Source organism: Chaetodon auriga, chromosome 17 (genome assembly GCF_051107435.1).
Source record: "Chaetodon auriga isolate fChaAug3 chromosome 17, fChaAug3.hap1, whole genome shotgun sequence".
Lineage (NCBI taxonomy): Eukaryota > Metazoa > Chordata > Actinopteri > Chaetodontiformes > Chaetodontidae > Chaetodon > Chaetodon auriga.
In genome coordinates, this window is record NC_135090.1 from 23,037,093 (window position 1) to 23,054,208 (window position 17,116).

General features: G+C 47.8%; 1 protein-coding gene across 6 annotated transcripts; it reads right to left on the reverse strand.

The window, feature by feature from the left end:
• Window positions 1–651: 651 nt before the first annotated feature.
• Window positions 652–14,571, reverse strand: LOC143335532 (ATPase family AAA domain-containing protein 2-like). 6 transcript variants are annotated; one of them, XM_076755045.1, is made up of 28 exons: window positions 14,198–14,571; window positions 12,935–13,020; window positions 12,739–12,788; window positions 11,980–12,073; window positions 11,559–11,631; window positions 10,495–10,570; window positions 10,272–10,397; window positions 9,975–10,041; window positions 9,602–9,685; window positions 9,275–9,383; window positions 8,984–9,099; window positions 8,610–8,784; window positions 7,821–7,909; window positions 7,553–7,712; window positions 7,354–7,444; window positions 6,879–7,193; window positions 6,689–6,803; window positions 6,272–6,458; window positions 5,605–5,790; window positions 5,304–5,439; window positions 4,993–5,189; window positions 4,534–4,693; window positions 3,781–3,903; window positions 3,557–3,643; window positions 2,500–2,946; window positions 1,644–1,777; window positions 1,273–1,401; window positions 652–902 (listed from the first exon to the last, which is right to left on the reverse strand). In XM_076755045.1, exons 1-28 carry the CDS (start codon window positions 14,348–14,350, stop codon window positions 870–872), a joined length of 3,798 nt encoding a protein of 1,265 aa, XP_076611160.1. In that variant the 5' UTR covers window positions 14,351–14,571; the 3' UTR covers window positions 652–869. The 6 variants fall into 6 exon arrangements, 2 of the variants coding, with proteins under 2 accessions (XP_076611160.1, XP_076611159.1); XR_013078428.1 differs by lacking the exons at window positions 652–902; window positions 1,273–1,401 and having other exon boundaries at window positions 1,643–1,777; window positions 2,363–2,946; XR_013078425.1 differs by lacking the exons at window positions 652–902; window positions 1,273–1,401 and having other exon boundaries at window positions 1,643–1,777; window positions 2,136–2,946.
• Between the last annotated feature and the right edge of the window lie 2,545 nt (window positions 14,572–17,116).

The following is a 17,116-nucleotide window of genomic DNA, read 5'->3' on the forward strand; positions in this document are numbered from 1 at the left end:
AGACACTGAAGCCTCCCTGTAGTACTTACAACACTGAAGTACAACTCAGATCCTTTGCTTAAGTAGGACTGGAAATACCACAATGAACAAATACTCTGGTACAAGTTTCCGTTGGTCACAACAGTGTAACGTAGTGAAGTATGGATTACAATAAAATTATTCAAGAAAAGTACCTCAGAACCATACTTACTCATACTACAGAGTACTACAGCACCGATTATTTAATATGAAAACTAAACATTTTTAAACCTTATCTAAACTTGGAGAGAATTCAGCTAACATTAAGTACAAATATCAGATGAAAAGCAGTCTCCTGATTGGCTGTTTGGCCTTGTCAAGGTTAAAAACAGTCAGTGGGAAACCACACGTGACCACACTCCACAGATCTACTGCTGTGAGGGACGCAGACCAAACAGAGGACGCAGCGTGGGAAACAACAACCGGCCTGCAGCTTGGTCAAACACGCCCCAGACGAACAGTGTTTGAGCAGACTTTAGCCTCACAGCATCCCTGGGTGCAGGTGTGAGTGTGCATGAGCTTCATTTAACTTCTGTCTGAGTTCATGTCCAGATCAGTCAACAGCAGCATGGACTGAAAATAAGACGGTGCTTCAGTTTTACTGCAGAACATAAAACACACAAACAACCGTCATTAAGCCTAAACAGCACTTTTATTCATTTTAAAGTTAAATAATACTACACGGTCATAAGGATTACTGTTGTGTGAACTGCTCACATTATAAATAACAGCTAACAGAATAAATATGGAGGTACTGACACTGTAAACTAATCAACACCTAAAAACAAAATGAGGAGCGAACAACTTCCTGTTGGCATGCGCTGAGGTGTTATGAGACCTGGTGTGGGAGATCAGGAGAAGCTGTTGATTTCTTTCCTCATTTCCTGGAAGAAAAAGGTAAAAAAAAGGGGAAATTAAATGACGAAGAGTAAATAAAGGCTTCAGGTCGCGGTTACGCCTGCGCGACGCCGCAGACAGCTGCACAGATTAAAATGAGAGCAAATCTGTTGCGGAACATAACTGTAATATGTAACGCTAGTCGTACTTCTGAGGTTATTCTGCTGACTGCAACGAAAAAGAAGTGTTGCAGTACTCCATAGCAGAGACTCCATGTAAAACCAGAGCTAGTCCAAATATTCAATGCTAAGTCCAGTTAGCTGGTGAGCTGCTGTGATGACATGACGACATGACGTGACGTGACGTGACGTGACGTGACGTGACGTGACGTGACGTGACGTGACGTGACGGCTGCACCTGAACGAGCTCCGTCTTGTTGTAGTCGTCTCTGTGTCTGTAGATGCACTGAGCCAGCAGGGCGTAAAGCTTCTCCAGCGGCTCCACCTCAGCACCCTCAGTTTTAGCCACCGCTCTGCTGAGGAGATCCTGAAAAACACACAAAAACACTCTGCTGACTGCGATAATCACAGCTCTAAATACTGAAAACAGACCTCTGAACCTTTGCCCAGATCTCCAGTGTTCAGGGTTTGATGGACGTCATCTTCTAACGTCACTTCTAATGCTGCTGCTGCTGCCTCTCCTCTTAACAACAACACATCACAGAGTTGTGCACAAACCATTTGCATGCACATAAACACCTACACACACGCAGAACCCGTCGGACCCACCCTCAGTCTGCTGCGATCCACCACCAGCGGCGGCGTTTCCTCGTCGAGGATCTCCACAGATCCGCCTCTGCTGACGGGCTGGACCCGCTCCGAGGACGACTTCCCGGCTCTCGTCTCATCCCTGTTCCTCTTTCCTGACACGGAGAGGACGAGGAGGCAGAAAAGGTTTATGGTTGTGTGGTAACGATGAATCTTGCCAGTCAACAGTTTTGAAAATTGAATTAGCATTTTTCATTGGTCACAACAGGAAGTGGTGACAAACAGGAAGTGGACGTCAGGCTTCGCTGCTTCCACATAAACTCGGCTCGCCACATTAAGTTTAAATGAAACTGAATTTGATCTATTTGTTTACTGGCTGAATCTACCAGCTTAAACAGATCTTAAAGGTCCAGTGTGTAGGTTGTAGTGGCATCTAGTGGTCAGGCTGCAGACTGCAACCGACTGAACACCCCCGCCTCACCCGCCCCTGATTCTATATTTCTGCAGATAGACCTTCATAAATCCTGCGCTCTGGACCTTTAAATCATTAACTTGATGCCACTGTCTGTTTCCTTGGACTTGGAGGTGAAATGATGCATGTGTGTACGTTAAACCTCACGAAGCGTCTGAACTTTGCTTTTGGCTCGATGCCCAGAGATCTGCAGCGCCTCTGAGTCTGAAGCTTTGGCCTGTCGAGGCCTGTTCAGCAGCAGCAGCAGCAGCAGCAGCAGCGGTCTTACTTTCACTCCACACTTCTCCTCGTCAGAGCCTTGAAGCCGCAGCAGCGTAGCTTAGTCACAGTCCAGTGAAGACTGTTAGTAGAGCGGCAGTGATCATAACAGGCTTCCACCAAATGGCTTTTCTTACGTAAACGGACCTATTTTGCTCAAACAAACCCCGTCCACCATCTTCCTCAGGTTCCGGGGAGACTTTGATGTCCGGGATCGATCCCTGACGTTCAGCCTCCCCGTGGGGACGCTCTCAGGTGGCTCTGGATGGTGGTACCCGTTCACAAGGACTCCATTTTGGATATCTGCGACACCGCCGAAGTCGCGATGACACCCGTTCATGGCGGCTTTCAGGCGGTTCTGCTCGCCGTCGCTGCTCTCTGACGTGGTGGACGAGCCTGGATCGGCCGAGCCGTTCACCGCTCTCATTTCAACAACTCCGTTTTCCTCTGGACCCGAGTCAGAGTTGCCCCTGCTGGACGTGGAGGACGAGGAAGACGAGGCAGGGAACGGCGGCTTCTTCTTCTTGGTTTTCTTAATGACGCCGGTGCTCCACTTGGATCTTCTCGGCTGTTTGTAACGTTTTTTCTTACGAGCTGCAGAGAGAAAGGAGAGGAGGGGAGTTAGCGGCGGAGAGAGAAGAGGGAGGGTCTCTGTAGAGAGCAGGAAGTGATGACGAGTGCAATCAAACCTCTTCGTCCCTCCACTTGATCTCCTCCTCTCTTGACTTTTCCATTTCACCTGAGCTCTCCCTCTCCTGTCTCTCTGAAGCTGCCTCTCCCTCTCTGGTGGCTAAATAAACACTTCCTGTCCACGCGGCTTCTCTGACCCTCACTTCCTCTTCTGTTGGACGAACACGGTGAGATTCTGAAATGAACTTTCTGTTTCAGCCTTGCAGACAAATGAAATGCTGAGAGTCTGTTTCTATTCATAACTAGTTTCTCCCAAAGCAAAAAATCTCAGCAACAGTTTTACTGAGATTCAGCTCTGAAGATGAACTTCTCTAATGTATCTGTATGCATGTAAAAACAGCTGCTGTTTGCTAGAAGCCCGGTTCAGATTACTGATCGTCTCCAGTGACCGTGTCGAGTTTTCCCATCGTTGCTGAAGTTTCTCACCCGTAGATGTTAATAATAAAAACCTCAGACTATTTCATCTCCAAGAAAAACAAGAACAGGGATGCTGAATGCTTCACGGTGGACTTACGTCGAGGTCTGGGACTGGTTCTGGTGAACGTCGCGCTGCAGACGCCGTCGGCCTCCTCTGAGTTGGGCCCGGTCCTGCAGGAAGAAGCTGAGGGCAAAGGAAAAGTCTCAGTTTATAGTTCAGAGGTTTGTGGTGAACGCAGCAGCTCGTTACACTCAGCAGAGGTTACTGTCGCGGCTCTCGGGTTATCTGGCTCAGACTGGTCCGGTTTCAGGAAGTCTCACCTCTCCTGATGCGCGACGCTTTGATGTCCTCGCAGTCTCTCTCAAAGTCCTTGTCAAGCTCGACTCTGATGATGGCGTGCAGCGTGTCCTTCAGGGCCAACGCGCAGTGACGAATGTGACGGTCTGACACACACACACACACACACACACACACACACACACACACTATTAAAGGCATGAATTCCAGTAGGTTTGTCAAATCTATCACATGATGATGACGTCTTCAATGTCTTGATTTGTCCGACCGTCCAAAACTCAATTAAATTCCATTTATAAGTTCATTATCTGCCATATAAATCAGTGAAAAACAGCCAAAACACTACAAGCTGAGCGCCTGTGAGGAGGCGACGGTCCCTCCAGTTTTTTGTTTACCGCCTCATTTCTACAGTGAATCCAGGTGAAGGATCTGCTCCACCTGTGACAGCCGCGTCCCTCATCAAACACAGCCTGAGCGGCTCAAATGATTTTCTCTGCAGGTAAAACCTGACGGTTTACGGTGAACCAGACAGAGTGTTTTCAATGTCAGACTGTCCATTGATCCATCAAAGCTTCCACCTGGATTCACCTGCTCGGTCTGTGTCACGGAGACAGTGAAGGGATGGAAAATGAAAACCAAGACAAACATCCAGTGGAAGACAAATAATCTCATGCATTAGAAATATTGCTTTTATATAATGAATGCTGGACTGGAATAAGCTAGCACCCATCAGGCCTGGCTGCACTGTGACTGGCTCTGGCCCTTCAGTTCCTCACCTTTGGGGTCACCGTCTGGGTTGTACTTGAGGGCGTTCTGCCAGATGAGGTCTGCGTCTGACACGAACTCTCCGACGGTGACGTACTTGCGCTCGTTGATGTTGGCGAGCAGCGTGGACAAGTCCATGGGCCTCTTGACCAGCATCAGGTAGTCCGGGACCTGGAGGAGATGGAGAGGGGGGAGGTTTGAGTTTGGAGATTTCTCTGCAACAGCATGGTTTACACTTTAATCCCTCTTTCTCTAAAACAACAGCTGGTTTGTTTTGGGCAGAGATCGCTTCATTCTACCTCCACATCATAGAATCAAAACTCTCACCACGCTTTAGGAGTGAACACTGGATGTTTTCCAGACTGACTTTTCATAGAAATGATTGAGCTCATAATGTTTCCGTCGCCTTTCTGAAAATATCTGGGGCTTCGCAGCTGTTTCAGCTTCCTTTCTTCTGAGCACTCACTCACCTCCTCTGTGTCGACCGGCTTGGTGAAGGTCTTGAAGCGGCGGTCCTGAGCCAGATGCTCGGTGACGTTACGCAGGAAGCGGCGGAGCTCTCGCAGCACCTCCTCCTGCTGCTCCTCCAGATGGAGGCGCTCCTGCTCTGACAGCTGGCAGGGGGGAGGCAGAGGAGCCAGGGGGAGAATCTCCATGGCCTGACTCACTGAGAGGTGGAGAAGATCGAAAATATCCTAATTTCTCCATTAATTTCTTTCATGTTATGGTGGATTTATGGTCAACAAACAGGTAGAAGCATGTGAACAACACAGTCACACACCTGTCCTTTTATTGGAGGGTGGAGCCTCGGCCGCCTGGCTCAGAATGAGGTCCTGGAAGAAGTGGGTTCTCTCCTGCCGGGTGGGAACACTGATGGTGTAAACCTCGCTGTACTCCTCCCGAAACAGAGGCCGAATCTGACAGAAACAGAAGTCTGAGCATCTTTTCCAATGTGTTGTTTTTCCAGCTCCAAAAGGCTGAAAAACTGCTGAAAACTGCCCCCTGCTGGAATAAATGAGAGGAAAAAAGCTTCCAACCCGTCCTGTGTAATCTCTGACCCAGGGCTCAGTCCGGCCGCTCACCTCTGGATCCAGCTGTTGATGGTGGATGCTGCAGGTGGCGAGGAGGAGGATGGGGGAGAAGGAAGGGATGCTGCCCAGCAGGCTGGAGAAGGAGGCCCTCAACGAGGGCCCCGCGGTCTCCCACCACTGCTGGATGTGGGGGATGTAGAGGATGCTGGGAGACGTCCGCCTGGCCTCGCAGAACACCTGAGGGAGCAGAGAACAGTGTTTACTCTGCTTTCATTTCTCGTGCTGTGTCATCATCTAAAGGACGTTTTTTATGCTTTGTGTTGTTGGTGTCTGTTATTAAAAGATTTAAAAAATCTGTTGAAGTATTAAACTAACTGCAGCCGTCCCCAGAGCGTCCGCAAAAAAATCTGCAGTTGCCAGTCATCACCACCAGGTGTCCCTAAAGTACAGCTGAGCTCTCAGAGACGTCAGAGAAGGAAACACCCCCTTGAAGCTAATTTTCTACAGAGAGGAGTGCAGGTCTTAACTGTTTAAATGTAAAGGTGTCTCCTGTACTGGGATATGAACTTGTTCGAGCCCAATGGACAATATTACCTGGGTGAGACACCATTTTAAAAACTGACATCCTGCAGAATTTCACACCAGCTTTCTGTCTGATAACAGCTGCTTGACAACTCAGCATGAGCCTACATCAGTGTGCTGTTTGCTGAGGTGTCACCTGGGCGCAGGCCTCCTCCGGGGAGGTGCTGCTGACTCCAAACAGCACGGCGGAGTCCAGGCTGTGCACAGTGAAGCGCTCTAAAGCGTGCAGGACTGCAGGAGCCAGGTGGGAGGTCTGACCAGCACCGGGACGACCCGCCAGGAGCATTCTGGGACGGTGGGACGTTGGATGTTTTACCGCACTCCTGCAGGTCGGACGACGAGAAGTGAGACAGGTGATAATGGGCAAAAAGAGACAAAGCACTTTATTTTACCAAGCAGGAAATAAACAGTTTTACCTTGAATTCTTCTAAGTAATAAGAACATTTTGGTCTTGCATAAGATTACATTACAGAGTGCAGAGACAGAGGCTGTTGAGTCACACTGGAAATGAACAAACTGGTCCGGATCTTGTGTCAGCGTGGATCAGACTCACCTGGCAAAGTGCAGGAAGTTTCTGCTCTTGGAGGTGGCAGGTGTGTAGATGCTGGACGTGCTGGAGACCTCGTCTCCTCCACACAGGCCGTCATCGAGGACACCAGAGGTCAGATCTGACATGCAGACGATACGAGGTGAGTAAAGGAGTATTTCATCAGGAGTGTCTCCAGCCTTCAGCTCAGACTCACCTGGCTCCCTCTTCCTCTTCATCCCCTGCTCAGCGTGAGGGAACAGCCTCTGCAGAGCCTCCAGGATGTCACGCAGGGCGGCGCCCAGCAGCGGGTGAACCACAGGTGACAGAGGTTTGGCAGGCGAGGCGGCGAGGCGGTGGGAGGCCGGCGACATCTTCCTCATGGCTGCCACAAAGTCGCAGCTGCTGACTGCAATGGAGGAGACGTCCAGCAGGAGCTTCTGGGAGGAGCCGTAAATCTGCGGGTAGCGGCGGCGCAGAGCGCACAGCGCCGCCTCGGTGCACACCGCCCTGATGTCAGCGCCACAGTAACCTGAGACACCGAGGGGGAGATTCAGGAAGTGCATCAACCAACAGATTCGTTCAAGTCACCGAAACCCGCACAAGGTCAAAGGTCAATGCTCCAGTTCAGATTTGAACAATTACACATGATAAAATGTGGCGTGATGAAGCCCCCGTGCAGCCGGTCGTACCGACACATTTCTCAGCCAGTTCACCCAGGAAGTCCTCAGACGGAGGAGGTTTCCACTGCCTGGTGTGGATCTTCAGGATCTCTTTACGAGACTTAAACACAAAACAAAAAAAACCTTTAAAACTAAATTTTAAAGCTTTAAAACAAACTAGTTAATGTATAATATATCACCTGAGCCACCATAACAATAATAATGTCACCTCTCTGTCAGGAAGGCCGAAGAGGAACTCCCTGTCGAAGCGTCCGGGCCTTCGCAGCGCCGGGTCGATGGAGTCCAGACGGTTTGTCGCTCCGATCACCACGACCTCACCTCGACTGTCCAGCCCGTCCATCAGAGCCAGGAGCGTCGACACGATGGAGCTGCAGGACGAGACAAGAGCTGACCCGGTTTGAAAAGAAGGATTTCTGTGTTTAAGTATGTTCATACCTGCTGCAGCTGTTTCCTTTACAGAGTTAGTTTGTGGCTACCTGTGCACGTGGTCCTGCCTACTGGATCGGACCGGAGCCAGACCGTCAATCTCATCGAAGAAGATGATGGAGGGACGCCTCTTATATGCCTGAGGACGACACACCGACACACACTCAGCCACTGTGCTTTAAACGACACAGTCACAACAAACTCAGATGATAAAATAAACTGGTTTTTCACACATGACATTAAATCCAGATGGAGGGCAGGAAGTGAAAACCGCAGTGGACGAGATGTCTAGCTGTGCTAGTTGAGATGGCTCCTCCCGACCGCAGACGCTTAACAAGACATTTTTTCTGCCATTTTTCAGTCAATTTCTTGCATTTTTCACTCTTATGAAAAAACACTTTTGTACTTGATAAAAGCTCCTTGTAGTTTCTCATTTTGATTGATTTGAGTGACCGTAAACAAGACAAAACATCAGCATCTTGAGTGTGTTACAGTGCTCCCTATGCAGAGAATCACTTCCTGCCCTCCACCTGCAGTTCACACCAAAACAAAATGATGACATGACATCATAAAAACAACCTAGAAGTTAAACTGGGGGAACTGGTGGAACTGGTGGAAAAATAAACTGCATTGATATTTGAAGGAACCAATGATTAGTTATTGATATCTTTTAACTATTAGGTTACGAGCAGTCGCTTTAGGAAAACAGTACTTAGAGCCTCGAGACACACTTTTCAGGACGCCACCATGACAACACATTAACACACACTGGTTGACGTCTGCACAGCTCGGCCAGCAGGGGGCAGCACAGAGACTTCAGTGTGTTTGTGCGACCTTACCTGCTCAAACAGCAGCCTCAGCTGGCGCTCCGACTCGCCCACCCACTTGCTGAGGCAGTCAGCTCCCTTCCTCATGAAGAAGGCCACCTTCCTGTTGCCGTGGCTGCACTCGTTGGCCAGCGCTCGGGCAACCAGCGTTTTCCCCGTCCCCGGAGGTCCATAAAAGAGACAACCTCTGGAGAGACAGACAGAGACGGACAGACAAATAATGTTCAGTTACACAGTTGTATGTCCCGACAGATCAGTCAGTGGCTGTTTTATTGTTCTTCCTTTGAGAACTGGAGCGCTGCCTCGCATGCTGTGTTTTCTTTATCCAGGAGCGTCAAAGCAGGCGAATCACGTCTGTGAATGTGTGAATCATCTGCATGTGGCACCTGGGAGGCTGGATCTTGAAGTTGTCAAAGACCTCAGGGTAGAGAAGTGGGAAGACAACCATCTCCTTCAGAGCTGAGATGTGACCCGAAAGACCCCCGATGCTATCAAACCTCACCTGAGGAGGGAAGGAAAGGAAGGAGGGAAGGGAGGACGGAGGTGGGAGATAATGAGGTGCCAAAGAAAGGAGGGGAGGAGGTGAGGCAGGGAGAGACGAAGGTGCCATAAATAAAGACTGGTGGAGGCTGGCGGCTCAGTTTCACTGTCTGAACACACGACACATTTAAACTCACCGACCGATCGATGGTCATGGGATCAGTGTCGGCCAGACCTGCTCCCGCGCTCATCCGGTCTCTGCGAGTCCCCAGAAGATCGTCTGTACGCAGGCCGAACGGACGGCACCTGGCAGGAAGAAGCAGCACGAACAGTCGACACGATGACGGCCGACAACATAAACAATGTGATGAACGCATGAATCTGACTGAGGCACAACTCGCTAGCTAGCCGTTAGCATGCTAACCTCAGCCGACATCTCTGCATCTGCTCATAACGTCAGTTCATTTTTTGAGAGGGTTTGTGTTGTCGTCTCTCAGTGAAGAGCTTCATCATCTGCGACTGACCTTTCAAAAGCGTTTTCATTGGTTTGCACTTCATCATCAGAGTCGTCTTCATCAGACTGATTCGACCAGGCGCTCTTAGCGGGTCTGGAGGATGACATGAGAAGAAACGAGGACACGGAGGTAAAGGACACCTGGAAGCAGTGACTGTAGACGTCTGCATCTGGCTGAGCAACAGATGTTCTTATACAACATTCACAAGAGGCCAAATATCATAGACGCATCATCCTCTTCCTCAAAGCTGAACTGGTTATGAAGCAGTATCACACCACAGGCAACAAGCAATGTCAGCCTTCCTATAATTTCCTGTGAACACCTGTCTTTTTTGTGTTTAAAGAAAAGTAATACAGGTTGTACGGTGAGCCGGCGGTCCGACCTGAAGGTTCCTCTGTGGGTCGTGTTCGGTCCTGAGGCCCTGATCCTGAAGGTTCCTCTCAGGAACTCTGAAGAACATCAGAAAAACAACATCAGAACTATAAATTCAGAGGTGTCTGGACGTGTAAATTTAAAATACCAGAAATGTCACGTTTAGCAAAGGATGTGCTGAAAGGATCGACATCAAACATGAAAGTGATTTCTTCTGAATGGTAACAAGTTCTTGAACTTCATGTGAGGTGTTCTGGATGGTTACTGTGACCGTGTCATTGGTCTGAGTTGGGTGGGCAGCGCTGACCCCTGCTGGGTTCCTGGTACAGCGACGACACTCGGCTCAGTTTGCCGTCAAGATTCCGGTTCACGCTGCAGCTGCTGTCATCGTCTGCAGCCGCTGCCTGGCTGCTGTCCTCGCCATTGACTCCACCTGTTACACAGTTTACATAAGGAAACACAAGGGGAGATGTCTCAGAAGACAAAACGTGGCGTGGTGAATGATTCACATCCTGAGCGCTCATACAAACCGCTGTCAGCCTCACTGTCACTCAGCTCTCTCTGCGGCGGCGCTGATCTCCTCCTCCGTGCTTTAGAGTAGACGCTCTGCAACACCATCAAGGTAAAAACGCCGTTAAGACGTGAAACAATAACTGGACAGCGTGTGTTTATCTGCAGCCTCCTTCACTTCAGGTGAACAGAATATAGTCAATACGTTTGCACCAGCCTGCAAAAACAGAAAGACTACAAAATATTACAAACTGGGACTGTGGAGGTGACAGACGTGCACATTTACCAAGCAAATGGGGCCTGTCCAGCTGCATTATGGGAAGTGTAGGATTCAGTATACTCTATAAGTCAGTGACATAAGTTTGACTGGACGCAAAATCAGTTCGAGAGCAGCGGACATAAACTGTGTCATCTCTTAACGTTCAAGCGAAGACAAAAACAAGGGCTGGTGCTTCTCGGCCTCTCAGACGTCTTCCAATATGGTGGCAGCTGATAGAGATGTCGCCCCCTCCCCATAACCCACGAGCAGAGGGAGGGAGGCAGGGTGCAGCTGGGTGCACCGCCCTCACGGCGGCCTGATAAGAGAGGCAGCACCCACTGAGACAGTGTGTGTACGTGGCTTCATCTGTTCATGAGGCTGCTTCCACATGTAAACAGAGTCTGGACAAAACAGCTGCAGCCTCACGTCACTCAACGCTCCCTCTCAAACACTGTGTGGAGTCAGTCATGTGACGGAAGATGAGCATTTTATTTCAGCGGGTTTGTTCAAATTGTGAGAAAAGTAAAGTTACAGTTCAACATCCTGCTGGGTGACACCTTACTGGGAATAAAAAAGGTATTTCTGAGTCACGCGGTTCTTCTTTACGAGCTCTGTGTGACACACAAACTTCCCCGAGATGGTCTGAAGTAAAACAGACAGTAGGATGACCTGACACTGAGGGGCACTCACACACTGTCACTGTCAACAGACTTCACTGGAACTACTTTCTACTGAAGAAATAGTCCCTGTTATTGTTGACTTTTTTACTTGAAGGGAGCGTGAGGCGTTCAGGATGGAAATGTCAGATGTCGGTACATTTCTCACTCCTTCTTTGTTGACCCGAAGCCGCCTCCTCTTCTTCATCCTGTCCATCTTCTTCAGGACAGACCTGGCCATGCTGCAGAGAAAAGAGCGTGGACTTAAATATTCATTTTTCACTTTAATCTACCTTATTTTCTAGGATTCGTTTGCCTAAAGTCCATGGAGATGTCATCAAGTGGCTACAAGCCAAAACCTAAAAACATTCAGCTTGCTATCGAATAACATGAGGACAAGACGCGAATCCTCACAAACGAGGAAACGTCTGTGAGTTTCCCTTGAAATGACAAACACTAACTTGCTAAACCGATTAATCGATTATAGAAATGTTTGATTCTTCAGTCAGCTGATTAACTGATTATTGATTTCAGCTCAGATAAAAACACGACTCGACAGTTTCCTGACGCTGCGAGCTGCTCTGTCTCACTTGGTGCCGGCGCCGCCGAACACGCTGGAGGCCTCGTATCTGCTGGTGGGTTTGGTCGGCCGGGTGCTTCTCCTCAGCCTGCTCCTCCTGCCACCTGGGCGCACACACACACACACACACACAGACACAGACACACACACACACACACACACACAGACACACACACACACACACACAGACACAGACACACACAGACACAGACACAGACACACACACACACACACAGACACAGACACAGACACACACAGACACAGACACAGACACACACACACACAGACACACACACACACACACACACACACACACAGACACAGACACAGACACACACAGACACAGACACAGACACACACACACACACACACACACACACACACAGACACACACACACGCACACACACACACACACACAGACACAGACACAGACACACACACACGCACACACACACGCACGCGCGCGCGCGCACACACACACACACACAGACACACACACACACACACACACACACGCACACACACACACACACACACACACACACGTTTCTTTGTGCCGGTAAATCGGCGCTTCCTTCAGAACTGTTCACCTATCACAGCCAAATGTTCTGGCTCTCACACTTAAGAGACACGTTGATTTACATGAAACACAGCTCAGTTTTTGGTCTGACCCCACACATCCCACACATCCCCTGAACTCCAGTCAAATGGCTGACATTCTGTCCGAACTCTCCAAACCTCCCTGATGTTCCAGCCTGTAATGCTTACTGCTAATGTGACTGTTCTCACACGCAGAGTTTTGAAGCCGTGGAGATTTCCTACAAACACAAAACAAGGCTCAGGTTCAGAATTCGAGCAGGTGCAGCAGAGTGAGTCATGCTGTTAACTGACTCATCAATTAACTGCCTCATCATTCAAGCAGCGAGGGTGGTTATCAATCATTTATTGGTCATTTTGGTCCAACCTGATGACGGTTCTCGCTGGTTTCCCATTTTTACCGTCACATGTCACAGAACGGACGTGATTCAGTTCATCTCTGGCATTAAGTCTCTGAAAAACATGTCAAACATGTCAGAAGTTAGTCTAAGAACCAGCGCTGTCAAAGCACCACATAAGCTCCCAACCAGGAGGTCTCGACCCTGAGGCCCTCTTGATTTTAAGAAAACCTTTTTTTAAATATACAGTCGGCCTTTATCTCTGCTCACTTCCTACGTTAGAAAAGCACGTAGCTTTAATCAAGAAGCAAACAGAACAACGGCCGAGTGTCGCGGAGAAGAAAACACTGAGTTTGTCAAACAGAAGCCGATTAATTACGCATGAGTGTTCAAAAAATACACAATACACACAAAAAATATCAGGAAACTAATCTCTGATGCAATATTCACACGAAATAATCTGCTCAAAATTCATCCAAATCACTCACTTTACACAAACGTCAGTTCTGTTATTGTTACTCATTGAATATAATACAGAAAAAGGCTCCCTTCAGGAAAAAGGTTAGAAAACACTAATAATAATAATAATAATAATAATAATGTGTACAATATCAATCTTTGTGTCTGTTTGGTAGATCAACATGTTTTCCATCTTTTTAGTTAAAATATAATTAAAAAGCAACCTGTATCGTCCAACACTGATACATGCGAGCTTTTATTCATTAAGTTACCTGAAATTTGGGAGGTTTTTTTTTGGGAAGAAGATTTTAAACCAACTACAGAACAGTTTCAAAACATATCTTTGGCTTTCCTGAACTTTGATTTCTTGTCATTTATCAGCTGACATTTATCAGCCTGATCGATTGGCAGGTTACATCAGATGTAATTGACCTGATCCAAACGGTATAGTTGTTTGTTAGTAGTGATTCACTGTGAGCATACAACCAGTTATTAACACTTCCATAGTACAAGTGGACAGTGACAATTGTACTTGATGTAATAATAATAAGAAGAAGAAGAAGAAGAAGAAGAACAACATAGTTAGCTCTGATGTGATTCGGTGATTTTGTTCCTTATATCAAAACTAATCTCAATAGGCCATTGTTTCCCATTAATATAGATGGTAAAATTACATTTGATGAATTGGATTTTTGAGTAATTACGTGATTTAACTGATGTATTTTTAAGCTGAACGCCCTCGTCAGTCTTAGTTTTCTTGAACCTGAGCGTTCATACTGACACACATCGCAGCTCAAAGTGAACAGATATCTAACCTAAACAGACTGACTCACACTGGACAGTCCAGATTCCTCCGGCCGGGTGAACGTGCTTCTTCTGCGGGTCCCTGCTGGAGTCCGCGGCGGGGACTCGGAGCTCCTGGCCGGCCGCTGCCGCTGCCGCGTCCGCTCCGCGTGCCCCGTGCCTCTGCCGCGGAGCGTCACCATGGTAATAGCGCGCACACAAGCTAGCACCCAAAATGTTAGCTTACCGCTGAGCGTAAAAGACACCAGAATGAGGACGGAAGCGCTTTAATATGTCTCCCGGCTGTCTTGCTCAGAGGACCGTCCTTCTGCTGAGCCGACACACGAACACAGCCAGCACACACGCTTATTAAACGGTGACACAGTCCACCGTCGACCCGCCGTGTGGATGCAAAAACGCTGTTCTGTCGCCGCCTAGTGACGTCATGCCGTACTGTGCGTGTGGAAAAAAAACAAAACAATGACAATAGATGAGCTGAGCGTGAAACGTACAGGTGCACTCAGCTTCATTTCAGGTTTAACGTGAGTTTCAAAGTAACGCGGCCTCCTTAAACCGACTTCCACCCGTGAACATGAATCCTAAACCTGCTTCATTATCACGCTGCACGATTCTGAGTGTAAAACGATTCCTTGAGTCGTTTGCAGCACTCAGGATTTGTGATGGATGTATTATTAACGCAGATAGTAGTCTGCACAATCCACAGCAGAAAATAGTAACACAAATAGATGGAAATGCATGACTTACACATCTACAGCTTTGCAGAAAAAATAAGAAAAGGAAGATTCTGAAACAGAAATGTCATTTGCAATTGATTTCATGTTTATTTCATTTTTATGTAGTTTTTCATTTCTTTTTTACTGTTAATTTGTTTTTATTTCATGATTGTTGATTGATTTGATTTTATGATTGATTTTTTATTTTATTTTATGATTTTATGATTGATTTGATTTTTATTTGATTTTATGATTTTATGATTTTATGATTGATTGATTGATTGATTGATTGATTGATTGATTTTTAAATGTGGGAGGAAACCAAAGCACTTGGAGTAAACCCACACAACAGACTCTGTGCTGCACAGTGAGACCTGAAGTCCTGAAGTAAAGACCCATCTGAACACTGTGCTGCGAGCCCACCTGAGGCTGGTAGCACAGAGTTCAAAGTGGAATGCAGTTTTTGTATTAATGTTGTCAGTGACATGCTTTTCCTGCCACGACAAGCAGTTTGCTATGAAAAAGGCCTGTTTGCCCTCAGATCCCAAATAATTACTCTTTAAAGCAAATTCTGAAGCAGGCAACGAATGGCTCGGCCATGGTCTTGAAGACAGATCTGGAGGATCTTTCGATGGATGTGTTCTCTTCTTGTGTCAGCAGGTGCCTTTTTAGAGTCTGAATGATATATTTGTTAACCAGTTCATCCTGCAAGAGCAGGTTTGCTAGTAGCAGCTGTTCTCTGCCAAACCTCTGGCACAGGTCCTTGATCACTGCCTTGGCTATCCTTTGAAAACACTTGGCTGTTGGCTGGAAGGCAATATCAGAGCCTGTAATCTCTGCCCAGAGCACACTTCCCAGTGTTATGACGATGGCTCTGAGGGTATCACGGGGCACATCAAAGAGTGCACCATTCAGTAACTGATTAACCAGAATCAATGCCATCATGGTGCAGTCCACTTCTTTCCACTCTTGGACTGAATGTGCTGTCTCCTCACATGTAGGTTCATCTTCACAGATAGCTGGCTGGTCAGTGATAGAAGCCGGTGCTGCTTCATCACGGATCGCTGGCTGGTCAGTGATAGAAGCCGGTGCTGCTTCATCACGGATCGCTGGCTGGTCAGTGATAGAAGCCGGTGCCGCTTCGTCATGGATCGCTGGCTGAGTGAGTGCTGGCACATTTATTATTACTCCCTGAATCTTCCTCAGAGTATCAGCCACGAGGTCGCACTTTCTCTCATGCTTTTGGCCCTGCTCATTGAGCCAGTTCATCAGCAGCTCCATAAAAGAGTCCACTCTGATCTGAATCTTGACCAAATACTTCTTCTTGTGTGTCTCTGTCAGATGGTGTGCTAAGAACTTACTCAGCTGTTTCTTTGTAATTTCATACTTGCCGTTGGAAATGTCACTGGCGATTCTTTTGTAGAGGCACGAGTCATCTGTGTCATTTGATGAGATCATCTCCTCCACCATCCAATCCAGCATATCAAGAAGGGACTTCAGAGAAGTCTTTTGTTCATTTGGTTGGAGGAGGTTAAGTTTCTTCCTCAGTTCTGCCACAACGTGAAGGTATGACTCCTTTGCAAACCTGCAGAAACAAAAGGCCTTGATCTTACTCGCCACCTTTTTCCAGCAGGATGTTTTGATAGATTCGGCCTCTGAGCCGGTCTCCATTTTGGGAGTGCCATTTGTCTCCAGGTTGTGTTCTTCCATTATGACTTTCACAATCTCAGACGCTGCCAGGTCTGTATCGAGGGAGCGATATGACTTCAGGACTTCATGTTCCTCCTCTGTAAAGTCATTATACTCAATGCCAGCGAACTCATTTGCATGTTCCTCCAGAATCTCTTTGATGGCTTCAGTGACTGAATCTATGAGGCTACTGCCAGAAGTGGTTCGAGGTTGGTCCTCTCCCAGAGGGGTTATGGTTGTTTGCCATGACATGACGGTTTCCGTGATTGAATCTAAGAGGCTACCACCAGAAGTGGTTCGAGTTTCGTCCTCTCCCAGAGGGATTACGGTTGTCTGCCATGTCATGTCCTGTTGCGCTGATGCTTCCACAGACGCATCAGCTTCATCCATTTGACATGTCTTGTCATTAGGCGACCTGCATGTGCATCTCATCGAAGCCGCGCCTCTTTTAAGCAGTTTCACCACATGTTTTACTATGGTCTGCAAGTCTTTGCCTCTTTTGGGCAAAGACTTGGAGTCCTGCAGCGTGTTGTCACTTCTTCCACA

Coding starts and splice junctions, on each gene's coding strand:
- LOC143335532 (XM_076755045.1), bottom strand. CDS start 14,350: ATGGTGACGCTCCGCGGCAGAGGCACGGGGCACGCGGAGCGGACGCGG. Junction 7,910..8,609: donor TGAGGCTGCTGTTTGAGCAG/GTAAGGTCGCAC, acceptor TGTCGTCCTCAG/GCATATAAGAGGCGTCCCTC. Junction 6,804..6,878: donor GAAGAGGAAGAGGGAGCCAG/GTGAGTCTGAGC, acceptor TCTGCATGTCAG/ATCTGACCTCTGGTGTCCTC.